Source organism: Hyla sarda, chromosome 4 (genome assembly GCF_029499605.1).
Source record: "Hyla sarda isolate aHylSar1 chromosome 4, aHylSar1.hap1, whole genome shotgun sequence".
NCBI lineage: Eukaryota > Metazoa > Chordata > Amphibia > Anura > Hylidae > Hyla > Hyla sarda.
In genome coordinates, this window is record NC_079192.1 from 393,169,520 (window position 1) to 393,184,695 (window position 15,176).

The 15,176-nt window shown below is 42.2% G+C and overlaps 1 protein-coding gene across 9 annotated transcripts in view; it reads right to left on the reverse strand.

Annotated features, from left to right (window-relative positions):
* The window catches only part of CALD1 (caldesmon 1), a 189,771-nt gene that overhangs the window by 19,399 nt on the left and 155,196 nt on the right, over positions 1–15,176 (reverse strand). For 5 of the 9 annotated variants that reach the window (XM_056517189.1, XM_056517188.1, XM_056517190.1 and 2 more), the window contains 5 exons: positions 12,450–13,566; positions 10,410–10,481; positions 7,183–7,313; positions 2,358–2,613; positions 1,129–1,272 (listed from right to left, as the gene is read on the reverse strand). In XM_056517189.1, coding sequence (XP_056373164.1) covers positions 1,129–1,272; positions 2,358–2,613; positions 7,183–7,313; positions 10,410–10,481; positions 12,450–13,566 — 1,720 coding nt within the window. The remainder of the gene's footprint in view (positions 1–1,128; positions 1,273–2,357; positions 2,614–7,182; positions 7,314–10,409; positions 10,482–12,449; positions 13,567–15,176) is intronic. The other 4 variants (XM_056517197.1, XM_056517196.1, XM_056517193.1 and 1 more) reach the window with 3 other exon arrangements.

The window sequence follows — 15,176 nt, forward strand, 5'->3', positions numbered from 1 at the left end:
GAGGATTAATGAGGGTAATTTTTTTCCATCATGATCTGTAGTTTTTATTGGAAACCATGGGACTTTTTGATCACTTTTTATTTATTTCTTTTTGCTATATGAAAAGACTAAAAATCAGCAATTCTGGATTTTTTTTTATGTTTACACCATTGACTGCGCGGTTCCATTATTGTTATATTTAGTAGTTTGGACATTTCTGGCAATACCAAATATGTTTATGCTTATTTTTGTTTACATTTTATTTGAAAAATAATAAAAGGGGTGATTTAAGCTTTTATTAGGGAATGTTTTTTTGTATTTTATGCACTATTTTTTATTCTTCATAGAGACTATTACCTGTAATTTTTTTTAATTGCCATAGAACAGCAACACAGATCAGTGTTATCAGCGCTCCATTACTACAGTCTGCCTGCACTGCACACTGGTGTTCCAGCTCCAATCGAATGGGATGGAGGTAGGTAAGAGACCTCCGCCCGCCCTCTGGATTGTAATAGTGGTCCTGATCAGCTCCCTGAGCTAGCCAGAAATGCTTTTTACCTATTTTAGATGCCATAATTAACTTTGATTAAGGCGTCTAAAGGGTTTCTGCCATACAGCTTCTTGATCAGTGATGTCCAGCATTAGCCAAGGGTCCCGGCTGCCGATACCAACTGGGACCCACCTGGTATGAAGCATGCTAAGGAGCAGGACTAGGGCATACATGTAAGCCCATATGTCAGCTCACATAGCACCTCGCAAAAACCAAGTGCAGCATTAACCCCCTTATTTTTCCACACGTCATCTATTAATCATCACCCACCAAATTGCAAGCTTGTGCAGAGCACTTTCACCAGCATTGTGTCATGGCATAGCAGAGAGCAGTATGTGATGTGTTGTGCTGTGATTGGCTAGGGAAGTAAGGGAGGAAGCAACTATGTATGTACTGCTGTCAAACAACTCAGCTCTTTTCCCACACCTGTAAATGGAGAGAATGAGAAATAGCTGTGCACTATGGACAGGACTCTCAGGAGGCAGTGAGAGCACTAAAATCACATTTTCACCACCCAAAAACGTTAATAAATAAAACTGCAGATTTAGCAGAAAGACCAATAGGCAGGCAGCAATAAGGAATGGTATTTTGGGTTATACCTTAAGATTTAAAGCTTTTGGTGTAAAACACTTGAATGGCTTCTTCTCCTCTGATAACCCATCCTCTGCTGGAAGTTTCTGGCGTTTTTCTGCAGCCTCTGCTCGTCTCCTCTCTATTTCTTCTTTCAGTTTCTTCTTTTCTTCCTAAGAGTTGGAAAGTTGAAAGTTTTAGAAAGATTTATTTTGCCCATTAGCTAAAAATAACGAAAGCCACACATTTGTGGAGCCTTCAGATGACTAGAAGTACAGATACAGTATTTGGTTAGATCCCCAGACACCTTTAGGGGGTTTTGACACCATAGACACTTATCCTGTCACTTCTCTCGTTGTCTATGGGAGCGCTGTACTCAACTTTCTAGGCCTTTCCATAGAAAATGAATGGGACAGCGATAGTGAATGTGCTCCATTAAGAAGGAAGCTACAGGAGCCCTGTACTTACATGATGAGAGATGTATCCACTATTAAGTGAATAGAGTCCATGGTGGTAAAATCAGTTTAAAGGGGTACTCTGCCCCTAGACATCTTATCCCCTATCCAAAGGATAGGGGATAAGATGTCTGATCATGGAGGTCCCACCGCTGGGGTCCCCTGCAATCTCCCTTCTGCACCCGGCGTTCGTTTAGAGCATTGGGTGCAGCGCCGAAGGCTCGTGACATCACGGCCGTGACTCACTCAAAGCAAGTCTATGGAAGGAGGCGTGACGGCCGTCATGCCCCCTCCCATAGACTTGCATTGAGGGGGCATGACCGTGACGTCACGAGCCTCCGCCCCGCATCGGCAGTCTCCGGCACGGAGGGAAGTTTGCTATGTGCACCGGATGTCTGGGGTGCCGCAGCCGAGATAGCAGGGGATCCCCAGTGGTGGGACCCCTGCGATCAGACATCTTATTGCCTATCCTTTGGATAGAGGATAAGATGTCTAAGGGCGGCATACCCCCTTTAAGCCAGTGGTATCCAATCTCTGGCTTCCAAGCATTTGTCCATCTACAATTCCCATCATTCCATGACAACTGGTGGTTACACAGGACCAGAAAAACAGCAGCACTCCAAATGTCCACCGGTTGTGTTTAGTATTCCAACTCATTCCTTTTAATGGGTCTGAGCTGTCATACCAGACACAACCCATGGACAGATGAGATATTCTTGTATTACTAGCCCTTGAGGTATAAGAAAAGTCTTCTCCTGATAGCAGCCAAGAATTCTTCAAGCGTCTAGTAATAACTATCGCACCTCTTCCTTAGCTTTCCTCTCGGCCTCTTCTTGTTTCCTTCTTTGTTCCTCCTCTTCCATAATTTTCCTTCTTTCCTCGCGTTTTTTCTTCAGCTCCTCGAGCTCCACGGTCGCTTCTTGTTGTTTCTGTTTAAGCTTCTCAAAATCTCCTGTTTCTGACTCGCCTCTGCGACGCTTCAGTTCCTCTAGCTTCTTCCCCGCTTCCACCTTGGTCCCTGGCCCTGTCTCCTCAGAACTTGGTTGTCCTTTCGCACCACTTTAATAGAAAAATAAAAACAAAAGAAATACGAGAGTTGGTCACACAAGGAATTTTTTTCTTATCCCCAAGACAAAGTATGGCAACCAAAATATGAAAAACAACCAAACATTCAAAACTGCTATGGTCCATCTCAAATTTCTGACAGTGGAAAAAATGAAAACTTATTCGGTAAGTAAATTTAACTAAATTTGCTTTCATGGGAAGCTCTTTGGAACTTGTCAATGAGGTTGATGGTGGAAGCCATAGCTGCTTAAAAACTTCTACTTTCCCAGGCCTTTCTTGGGTCAAAGATGACAAGTTCATAGCAAACTCGTTACAATTATAAATATGAAGTGTCAGGCAGCAGCTGTAAAGTCTGAAGAAGATGGCTGCCGGGATCTAAATATAGGACAAGATCAAACAACTTAGCTTGGCGTGCATCAAATATGCGTGAGACATCTGCGCCAGCTTCCAATAATGATGTGAGGTTTTTAGAATATACGTCAAATTTATGGAACTTTCCTGAACCTATGGATGAAATGGATAAGCTTGCAATAGAACGTGCCCTTTAAAGGGGTACTCTGCCCGAGACATCTTATCCCCTATCCAAAGGGGCCCCCCAGACATCCTGTGCACGGAGCTTCATTCTGTGCCAGATGACTGGTGATGCGGGGCTGAGGCTCGTGACGTCACGGCCATGCCCCCTGAATGCAAGTCTCTGGGAGCGGGCGTGATGGACATCACGCCCCCTCCCATAGACTTGCATTGAGGGGGGTGAGGCCGTGAAGTCACGAGCAGGGTGCGGCCATGACATCACGAGCCTACAGCTCTGCACTCAATGCTCTAAATAAACACTGGGTGGAGCAGGGAGATTTTGGATAGAGGATAAGATGTCTAGGGGTGGAGTACCCCTTTAAGGGGCTATCCAGGATTGGAAAAACATTATCTTTCTTCCAAAAACAGCACCACTCTTGTGCTCAGGTTGTATGTGGTACTGCAGCTCTGTTTCATTGAAGTGAACTGTTCGAACATCAGGAATGATTTCGTGTTGCAAAGTGTGTCAAGGCATTTTGCCTGGTGACATGATAAAATCCTGGTTATTTTATACATGTAGCAAGCTGAGATTAGGAGCACTCTCTAAAAGAGTGCTCCTAATCTCAGCTTGCTACCTGTATAAAACACAACAGGGAGCCATAAATCTTGCAGATTGATAGGGGATCAAATATTTAGTAAAACGCAAATGACTTTATTTCTGAAATGAAATGCGTTTTCCTAGATCTTTTTGTTATTATTCCAATCATGCTGAGGGGGCGGGATTACCGCTGAAAAAGATGGTACTAGGTTAGTATTGCTCCCCGCCCAGGGGACTACTCTCTAACATCATTGCTAGGGATGAGCAGCAGAGGCCATATTCGAATTTGGGATATTTTGCAAATATAATGATGATTATTCATCCTATGTTCGTTCACTTTTTTTTCCATGCAAAAATTCACAAATTTGCATGGGGAAAAAAACAAAAAAATTATAATATTCGTCATTACGAATATATAGCACTATATTGTAAATATTTGTGAAATCGAGAAGTGCCAATATTCGCAATAAAAATTTGCATTACGAATATTCATGCTCAACACTAATCATTGCTATCACGGAACCTCTTTAGGGGATGATGAGGAAGAAGCTTTTACCATATATAGCACGTTGCTACGCGTAATTTATGGTAAAATCTCATGATGGGTTCCCTTTAATGGTGGCACAACCCCTGTAGGAGATATTTGCTTTTTCTGTTTTCTCATATTTTACACTAGTCCTGGATTTGGCAGAAGTCCTGGATTTGTGCAACAAAAAAAAAATAATAATAATTCAGTCTATTGAAAGTCCTCTCCAGACACAGAACAATCCTATTTCCCAACCAACTGAGCCAGAAGGCCCTATAGGAGACCAATGGCCTCCAATCGCCAAAGTTAGATGCCATCCGCCCATCCGCCCGTTCGCAAGACATAAGGATCCTGATGGCCACACGCCCGCAGAAGGGACACCTATGAAGCCTCCACACCATGGAAAAGTATTTATGGCAATAGCCTTTTAAAAAAAGTCTGCAAAATAGCTTTCCTCCAGAAGGAAGAAGAAGGTGGGAGATCAAAATCTGTCCAGAGGAAAAGTAGCTGAGTTGCCCATAGCAACCAATTAGATCGCTTCTTTCATTTTTCACAGGCCTTTTCAAAAATGGAAGAAGTAATCTAATTGGTTGCTATGGGCAACTCAGAAACTTTTCCTATGGACAGGTTTTGATAAATCTCCCCCCACGGTCTCAATCATGCTATTGCCTATATAACACCAAATATGTATATAACATGAGGAAATCTATATGACGCTACACTATTGGAAGTAGTAAGAGGAATGAGAGCGATACAGATCAGACAGACACAAAAGCCGGACACTGTCACGTTCCACATAATCTTATGGGAGGAAGCGATCATACACCAATGGGGCCTAGGCCCTGCTCATGTGTTCAAATGACTTTAACCTGTTGGGGACGAAGGGCGTACCTGTACACCCTTCGCCCACTCCCCTTCTATAACACGGAGCCACGCCGTGGCCCCGCGTCATAGCGGGTCGAGCCCGGCCTCTAACAACAACCAGGACCTGTGGCTAATAGCGTGTGCACTAATCGCGGTGCTGCACGCTATTAACCCTTTAGACGCAGCGTTCAAAGTTGATCGCTGCGTCTAAGGTGAAACTAAACTAATGCCGGTTAGCTCAGGGGGCTGTTTGGGATCGCCGTGGCAAAATCGTGGCATCCCAAACAGCTGTAGGACACGAGGAAGGTCCCTTACCTTGCCTCCTGGTGTCCGATCGCCGAATGACTGCTCATTGCCTGAGATCCAGACATGAGCAGTCAAGCAGCAGAATCATTGATCAATGGTTTCCTATGAGAAACCATTGATCAATGTAAAAGATCAGTGTGTGCAGTGTTATAGCCCCCTATGGGAGCTATATTGCAAAAAAAAAGGGAAATAAAAATGTGAATAAAGATCCCTAATAAAAGTTTGAATCACCCCCCTTTTCCCAATAAAAAAAAAAAACTGTGTAAATAAAAATAAACATATGTGGTATCGCTGGGTGCGGAAATGTCTGAATTATAAAAATATATCGTTAATTAAACTGCACGATCAATGGCGTACGCACAAAAAAATTCCAAAGTCCAAAATAGCGTATTTTTGGTCACTTTTTATATCATGAAAAAAATGGATAAAAAGCGATCAAAAAGTCCTGTCAATACAAAAATGACACCGATAAAAACTTAGCCCTAATACTACCCCGTACACAGAAAAAATAAAAAAGTTACAGGGGTCAGAAGATGACAATTTTAAATGTATACATTTTCCTGCATGTAGTTATGATTTTTTCTAGAGGTACAACAAAATCAAACCTATATAAGTAGGGTATCATTGTAATCGTATGGACCTACAGGATAAAGATAAGGTGTCATTTTTACCGAAAAATTTACTGTGGAATCCGCCAAAAATTACAAAATGGCGTTTTTTCTTAAATTTTGTCGCACAATGATTTTTTTTCTTGTTTCGCTGCAGATTTTTGGGCAAAATGACTGATGTAGAAGTGGCGCAAAACATAAGCCATCACATGGATTTTTAGGTGCAAAACTGAAAGGGTTATGATTTTTAAGTTTTAGGTAAGGAGGGAAAAAAGTGCAAAAATGTAAAAACCCTCCGTCTCCATTGGGTTATAGGGGTATTCCAGGAAAAAAATTTTTTTTTATATCAACTGAATGCAGAAAGTTAAACAGATTTGTAAATGACTTCTATTACAAAAACTTAATCCTTCCAATAATTATCAGTAGCTGAAGTTGAGTTGTTCTTTTCTGTCTGGCAACAGTGCTCTCTGCTGACATCTCTGCTTGTCTCGGGAACTGCACAGAGTAGAAGAGGTTTGCTGTGGGGATTGGCTTCTACTCTGGACAGTTCCCGAGACAGGTGTCATCAGAGCGCACTTAGACAGAAAAGAACAACTTAACCTCAGTAGCTCATAAGTACTGAAAAGACTAAGATTTTTTTTAATAGAAGTAATTTACAAATCTGTTTAACTTTCTGGAGCCAGTTGATATATATATAAAAATAGTTTTTTCCTGGATTACCCCCTTTATTTCAAACATGAAAGAATGAAGACGGCACTCACCAGTGTCGGTGCAAGAACGGTGACTTTTTATATACAGCAATACAATCATCAGACAGACAGCATCGGGACGAGGGACGCCACGAGTAACTCGTGGCGTCCCTCTTCCCGATGCTGTCTGTCTGCCGGTTGTATTGCTCTAAATAAAGAGTCAACGTTCTTGCACCGACACTGGTGAGTGCCTTCTTCATTCTTTCATGCTGGATATCACGGTTGTTCTTCGGATTGAGTACCCAGGTGGACTGTAACTGTGTCAAGTGTCCGTTATAGCCGTACTACATTGAAGCAATATTACCACGGGAGCTGTGCCGAACGCTTTGCCTACCGCACCTTGACTTTAATTCAAGCACAACCAAATATGAAGTTGTTTGGTTCACAGAGAAGACGTCTTACCCAAACTTGTCCATATGTTTAAGCTTCTGTGGTGTAACTTCATGTAAACTTTCTCCATTTTGAGCTTTGGACTTGCGATCCCAGCTGGCCTTTAACTCTTCCTTTCCTCCCTTGGTTTTTATATCTTTAATCTGGTTGGAAAAAGTTAAGGAGGACAAAAAAAAAGTACTGTAAGTTTTATGGTTAAACATAGTGTTGTGCCCAGCCCACTAGAGTAGAGTAATGGCTACCAGCAACTATGCCTACAAAAACCATATAGTCTGTATTACTGCTCCATACTGTACAGAGCTGTGATATGGCATCCTTAGAGGTCTTCGGACCAATAGCATTCCTTGAATGAATACAAAGGCATACAAAGGAAACCATTGTATCAAACTCTAGTGAATTCTATAATATGGTGCTATATGGAGGTACTTGGAGGGCCTAACACTCTGTGATACAGAACAGAACCAGTGGTGTTGCTAGAACTTGGCAACAGGGGTTGGGGCTTTGGTCGGGTTTCCGGGGTCTCTTGGCACCAGTGATCACCACTTTTATTTGTATTTACTCCTCGACCAAGTGCAGTGGACCTGTCCATGAGGCTATTCTCTGGTTTCTCTGTTTTTTTAGGGTACTTAAAGGGGTAGAAAAGAACGATGATCCAGCACTTGGAAATTATAGCATTATTGAAGATCACTTGACACTGTTAAAACCGACCATACCATCAGACGTGTTTCGAGCACGTGAGCTCTTCCTAGGTGGTCACTGAGGAAGACCGCACGCGCTCGAAACGCGTCTGATGGTCGGTTTTAACAGTGTCAAGTGATCTTCAATAGAGCTATTGTTTCCAGGTGCTTGATCATTATTCTTTTCTGCATACTGTGTGCCATGCCAGGCACAGATCCGTGCACTGCATTGAAGTGGTGAGCTGGATTTCTTCTTTACATTTACTTAAATTTACATTTTTTTTTTTCATACATCAACTGGCTCCAGAAAGTTAAACAGACTTGTAAATTACTTTTATTAAAAAAATCTTAATCCTTCCAGTACTTATCAGCTTATCAGATGCTGAAGTTGAGTTGTTCTTTTCTGTCTGACCACAGTGCTCTCTGCTGACACCTCTGTCTGTCTCAGGAACTGTCCACAGCAGGAGAGGTTTGCTATGGGGATTTTCTCCTACTATGGACAGTTCCTGAGACAGAGGTGTCAGCAGAGAAAACTGTTGTAAGACAGAAAAGAATAACTCAACTTCAACAGTTGATGAGTCCTGGAAGGATTAAGATTTTTTAATAGTAGTGATTTACAAATCTGTTTAACTTTCTGGAGCCAGTTGATATGAAAATTTTTTTTTTTACTTTTCTTTACTGGAATACCCCTTTAATACCTATTATTCCCAACATTGACACTGAATTGCTTGTCCATAAAGGTGTACAATCCAATGCTATGTATGAATGCACTACTACCAATCAATAAACCCCTACCTAAATATTCTAGTCATTGATTGGCTTGTTGGCACCATAGCTATGCACATCTCCACAACCCTATTTTTTATTATTTTTTTTTAGGGATTATCTAAATTAAAAAGCCACATATTATTAAATATTATATTGGACTTCTATCTACCTAATGGAGAACAAACAAGCTTCAAACAGCATCTATTCACCTGGAGGATCTGACACATCCATGCAGTACTCAGGCGACTTATTCATTTAAATAAGAGGTGTAATTCTTTATTTTTCCTGTGGTGGCACTGCAGGAGAATTAAAAGGGTACTCTGCCCCTAGACATCTTATCCACTATCCAAAGGATAGGGGATAAGATGTCTGATCGCGGGGGTCCCACCGCTGGGGGCCCCCTCGATCTCGGCTGCGGCACCCCACAAACTTTGCTCTGTGCCGGTTACACAGAATGGCTGGGGATGCGGGGCGGAGGCTCGTGACATCACGGTCAAGCCCTGCTTGTGACGTGACGGGCATGCCCCCTCAATGCAAGTCTATGGGAGGGGGCGTGATGGACGTCACACCCCCTCCCATAGACTTGCATTGAGGGGGCATGGCCATGACGTCACGAGCGGGACATGGTGGTGACGTCACGAACCTCCAGTGCTCCGGAGCTTCACCCAACACTCTAAACGAACGCCAGGTGCAGCAGGGAGATTGCAGGGGTCCCCAGCGGCGGGACCCCTAGCGATCAGACATCTTATGCCCTATCCTTTGGATAGGGGATGAGATGTCTAGGGTCGGAGTACTCCTATAAACTCTTCCTGCCAGGTTCAGTCACAGATTACAGATGATCTCTGAGGATCAGACCATTGGATGCAGCTACGATGGGAGTCTTAATGGGGTTATCCAGTTATTAAAAACTTATGGCATAAGGGTCTGATCGCTGCGGAGGGGTAGGTTGGGTTGGAGTCTGACCATTGGTATCTCCCCTGTGACCTCCATAACAGGGCCCGACACTCCTAGTTAAACACTCTGGACCTTACCTTCTGAGACATCTTGGCAGTGACGGCCTGCTCAGTCAATCACCATCTGAGGCAGGACACCGCTGCGGCCGGTGATTGGCTCAGCAGGCCGTCACAATCAAGACGAGTAAGTTTGGGTAATGGTGGGGGGTAAAGAGCTTAACAGGGAGTGTCGTACCCTGTTCTGGAGATCGCCTGGTGTCCCAGAAGTCAACCCCCACCTCCCACGTTCCAACACTTTTCCAGTATCCTGCGGATAGGGGATACATTTTTAAAAATTGGATAACCCATTTAAGGTCAGGACAATTTGTACTTACCTTAAAAAAACAACTATTTGCACCATGTTTGTGTTTAAAGTAAAATGTAATGCAGCACGATTGGTCAGTTTTCATGGATTAACAGATTAGTCTTATGAATTTTAAGATAGTTCAAGAGTTATAGTATTGATGCAGGCGTTTTATATCTGTAAGAAAGCTAGTATACAGTATTACAGGGAATACTGTTAGAGTGGTAAATGGCGGGGAAAAAAGAAAAGTAGACCAAAAAGTACAATAAAACACAATATCTGACACTTAAAGGCCTGTTCCATGGTGTAGGGAGAAGAAAACAAGTGGATCCTGTTATTCTCATGTATATACAGTAGTGTGCTTTATGTCCAAGATACACTTTTTCTGCTTGGATGAGGCGGCCATTTTTGAAAACAGGAAGTGCAGCCATTGAACAAAATTGTTTTAAAAAATTACACACACACCAAAAAAAAAAAAAGCAAAATGTGACCAGTTACCTCTTCTTTTTTGAAGCCAGGTCGACCCTTATCGTCTTTTTTAGCTTCAAATTTATTTTCTTTGTCTTCTCCCTTTTTGTGGCATTTGACAGATTTGATAAGTCTATGAGATTACGAGCAGACAAGGTGCAATCTGGCATCTGCAGGCAATCTAGTGCTTGACAAAACTGTGGCGTGTTGAGTGTGCGCTTCGGCTGTGTGTGCGCCTTCAGTCACAATGAACCATACCAGAAATGTTATCTACATGGATCCAAATAATTGAATACAGACGATGTTGGGGAAGAATGACTGGTGCCTGTAGATATTAGGTTTTGTTCCCATCTCATTGGAGGCTCAAACGATGAGCCTTCATCTCAGATGTGAAGCTAACCTTTGATTATTGACAAAAAGTACAGGATCAGTCAAAGAAATTTGAGGCCTTGAGATCTGGTCTAAGTCCTAGAAGACTACTAAAAGTTAGGGACTGACGTGACATAGGGCTAGGTACATATAACCCATCCCTGGGTCCCAGTGGAAATCAAAACTAACTCCAAGCCATCAACCATGTGCCATGTATTATACTGGTATCTTTATAAGTGGATAAGGGGCCTTTTGGCCCCCTTAGGCTCCAGGGCCTGGGTAAGACAGCTATTTCTGTTCTCTTAATAGTTAAAAGGGTACTCTGGTGGAAAACTTTTATTAATTTTTTTAACTGGTGCCAGATAGTTAAACAGATTTGTAAATTGCTTCTATTAAAAAAATCTTAATCCTTTCAGTACTTATTAGCTGCTGAATACTACAGAGGAAATTCTTTTCTTTTTGGAACACAGAGCTCTCTGCTGACATCATGACCACAGTGATCTGCTGCTGACATCTCTGTCCATTTTAGCAACTATCCAGAGAATATCCCCATAGCAAACATGACAGTTCCTAAAATGGACAGAGATGTCAGCAGAGAGCACTGTGGTCATGATGTCAGCAGAGAGAACTGTGTTCCAAAAAGAAAAGAATTTCCTCTGTAGTATTCAGCAGCTAATAAGTACTGGAAGGATTAAGATTTTTTAATAGAAGTAATTTACAAATCTGTTAACTGTAACTTCCTGGCACCAGTTCATTAAAAAAAATAAAAGTTTTCCACCGTAGTACCCCTTAGCCTTACATTCACTTATAGGGATATTTTAAGTTCTAAAACTCCGCAAGATAGGGGATAAGTGTCAGATCACAAGGGGTCCAACCACTGGGATCCCCCACGATCATGAGGATGGGGCCCTGAGTCTTTGCTTTCGATGGAACAGCAGGCACATGTGCACTACTGCCCAAATTATGGTCTACGAAGCTGCTACAGATAACTGAGCGTGGTACTCTTCAATAGTTAAAACTAAGCTCCCCTCAACTGTAGTAACAGCAACCTCCCCCTCTTGCTTTATAGTAACAGTTGTGACTTTAATGTTTCCAACTCTACTTTTCAGTTCCCCAATAGTCACTGCAGGCAACCATAACTCTATAGTAATCCCTTTTTCACTATCCTGTATCCTTTCAGGAACACCATCCAGCTTAATGCTTTTGGCACCAGGTGGGCTCACCTGGTCCTTTTTGAATAAGAATGGGAAGCAAAATCCAATTTTGCCAAGTCAGCCTATTGACCATATTTTTGTCCAGCCATTTTTGATTTTTGAAATGGTTTTGTATTTTTGTAGCTATGGTTTTCATAAGCTTGTGATACAGACCCGAATGCACGTTGCAAGTGTGGCCAAACACCAAAAGTGAAACAAACAAACCAAACCCGTGGCACTCCAAAAAAAATTCAGCTGAAATTCCCACGACATGCCTTACGGCCCGTTGACTAAGGGAGAGGAGAAGACATTTGCTAGTGCAGTATTAGCAGTGAGAGTTGTAAGCCAGGTGTTAGGGTGAAAGTCTGCGCAAGACGAAGGAAGTGACAGGAAATTTTATAGAACTGCAGGCTGTGAACAAGACCACAAAGTATTGCTGCCATTCCATTTTCAAAACACAGGTGCAAAAAGGAAAAAAAAAAGTTGGCATAGGGTGAATAATTTGTACCTGCTTCCTGAGGAAGGCTGGCTGCATTTTGTCGTCCAGCTTCTTTCCTTTTACCTGCTTGTCGTCAGCTTTCACATCTTTTTTCTCTTCTGCTTTTAACTTCTCCTCTTTCTTTTTGGCCTCTAACCTAGCCTTCTCTTCTGCTGCCTTCTTCTTTTCCCTTTCCTCTGCAGCTGCCTTCTCCTCTGCCTTCTTCTTTTCCTCTGCTTTCCTTTTTTCCTCTGCCTCTTGTCTTTTCTTTTCCTCCTCTGCCTTTCTCTGTTCTGCCTTTAGTTTCTCCTCTGCTGCCCTACTTTCCTCTTCCTCTTGTTTTCTCTGTCGCTCTCTCTCTTCTGCCTCAAGTCTCTCCCTTTCTTCTGCCTCAGCCCTTTCTCTTTCTGCTTTCCGTCTTGCTTCCTCTTCTAATCTCTCTCTTTCCTCAGCTTCCTTCCTTTCTGCTTCGATTCTTTCCCTCTCTGCTGCCTCCCGTCTTGCTTCTTCCTCCAGCCTCTCTCTCTCTTCTGCAGCTCTTTTCTCTGCCTCAACCCTTTCCCTCTCTGCTGCCTCTTGTGCTTCACTTTCCTCGGTTGACTTTCTAACCTCTTCCTCTTCTCTTGTGATGACTGCCTCTATCCTCACTTCCCCATCTGGCCCATCCTGAGACATCTCTACATTCTTAATTTGGAAAGTAACCTCTACCTCATTCTCCACTATGTGAGGTTCCTCAGGTGCTTCATCTGGTACATCTTGCTTGACCTCAACCTCTTCTGTTTCTACATGTTCTTCTTCTACTTCTTCTTCTTCTTTTGTATCATTCTTCTCGAAGGACTTTTCAATAGTCTCAGTCTCCTCAGCCTCATGTCGGCCTCTGTATGTTTCAGTATTGTTTTCTTTAGGCGAGGTATCATTTTCTTGGACCTGGTCTTCTCCGTTTCTGCTACTTTTCATGAATGAAGTAGTTTCGTTGAGTGTAATAGATATGGTTGGGTCTAATTCTTTCTGACGTTCCAAAGCCTCTTTTAGACGTTTCTGTCGTCTCTCTTCCCGTCTGGCCAGTCTCTCCTGCAACGCAGCTTCATCGTCCCCTGAGATGTCGGTGCTTGTTATTGAGTAAGACTTGGTCTCTTCTCCTGTGATGCTGGTAAAATATGTAAAAAGAATAGGCTTAATAAATAGATCAAATTAGATGGACCAATATTGACCATGACCCAAGAAGACTCCACTTTACAGCCAACAAGTCTGGATTGTTACCAACACCACTATTCTACACTTCCCCCTAAACTTTGGGCTATAAATTTGTACTTATATCTACAAGCATTGACAGCAAATACAATGGGGAATGTAAATCTGGACCATAGTAGAAATATTTACTTCATAATATAAAATATTTTCCTTTGAGACATGAAGAGTAAGGAATAAGGTAGAAGATTCCTGAATAAAAGGAAGAGCTTCAAATGGAAAGCGGTGCACCCTAGACTCATGATTTTTGAAAACATCCCTTCAACTTTAAAAAAAAATTTTCAGGAAAAAACAAATATAAAAAAAAATCACAAAGGCATGTGTTCTGCTGGTTTCACATCTATTATCAATGGCGCGGGGTCACGGCAGTATCATAGACATATAAATAACATGCAAACCTTTATGTTCTGTTAGTCAATGTAAATCGCTGCCATATTTACATTCTTATGGGCAGAAGTTCTCCAGCTTCCCTTACTACCTTTGCAGACAGATCACAGTTTTTGTCATTTTTTTCCCCATGCATTTTACTATACAATGATTATTTATAATTACAAGATAAAACAAATATAACATTTTGTTTCAATAATACACAATAGCGGAGACCACTGTAAAGATGCTGGAGTTTTCTGCATCACATTTAGGACCAATTAGGAACTTTGGACATTACCCTACTGGCCATGGCTTGAGATGGCCCATAGCTCCTTAAACACTAATAACACTTCTATTGTTTTCCAACTATAACTATTTTAGGCAAATCACTAGGATATGGAGGAACATGTCAGGTTTAGAATGTAGTCTAGTCTGTAGGCATCATGTTATAGATATAAGGAGCTAAGAAGACTGATAGACATTGTTTTATAGACAAAGATTCAGTAAAATTAGTATTTACTATATATGGGGGCAGTATAGGGTCCTACAACTATATATGGGCCAGTTCAGGGGTCTACAACAATATATGGGGCAGTATAGGGGCCTACAACTACATATGGGCCAGTACAGGGGTCTACAACTATATATAGGGGCAGTATAGGGGCCTACAACAATATGTGGGTGCAGTATAGGGGCTTACAACTATATATGGGCCAGTTCAGGGGTCTACAACAATATATGGGGGCAGTATAGGGGCCTTCAACTATATATGGGGGCAGTATAGGGGCCTACAACTACATATGGGCCAGTACAGGGGTCTACAACTATATATGGGGGCAGTATAGGGGCCTACAACAATATATGGGTGCAGTATAGGGTTCTACAACTACAACTATATATGGGGGCAGTATAGGGACCTACAACAATATATGGGTGCAGTATAGGTTTCTACAGCTATATATGGGCAGTATAGGGGTCTACAACTATATATGGGGGCAGTATAGGGGCCTACAACAATATATGGGCCAGTACAGGGACCTACAACTATATATAGGGGCAGTATAGGGGCCTACAACTATGTATGGGGGCAGTATAGGGGCCTTCAACTATATATGGGGGCAGTATAGAGGCATACAAATA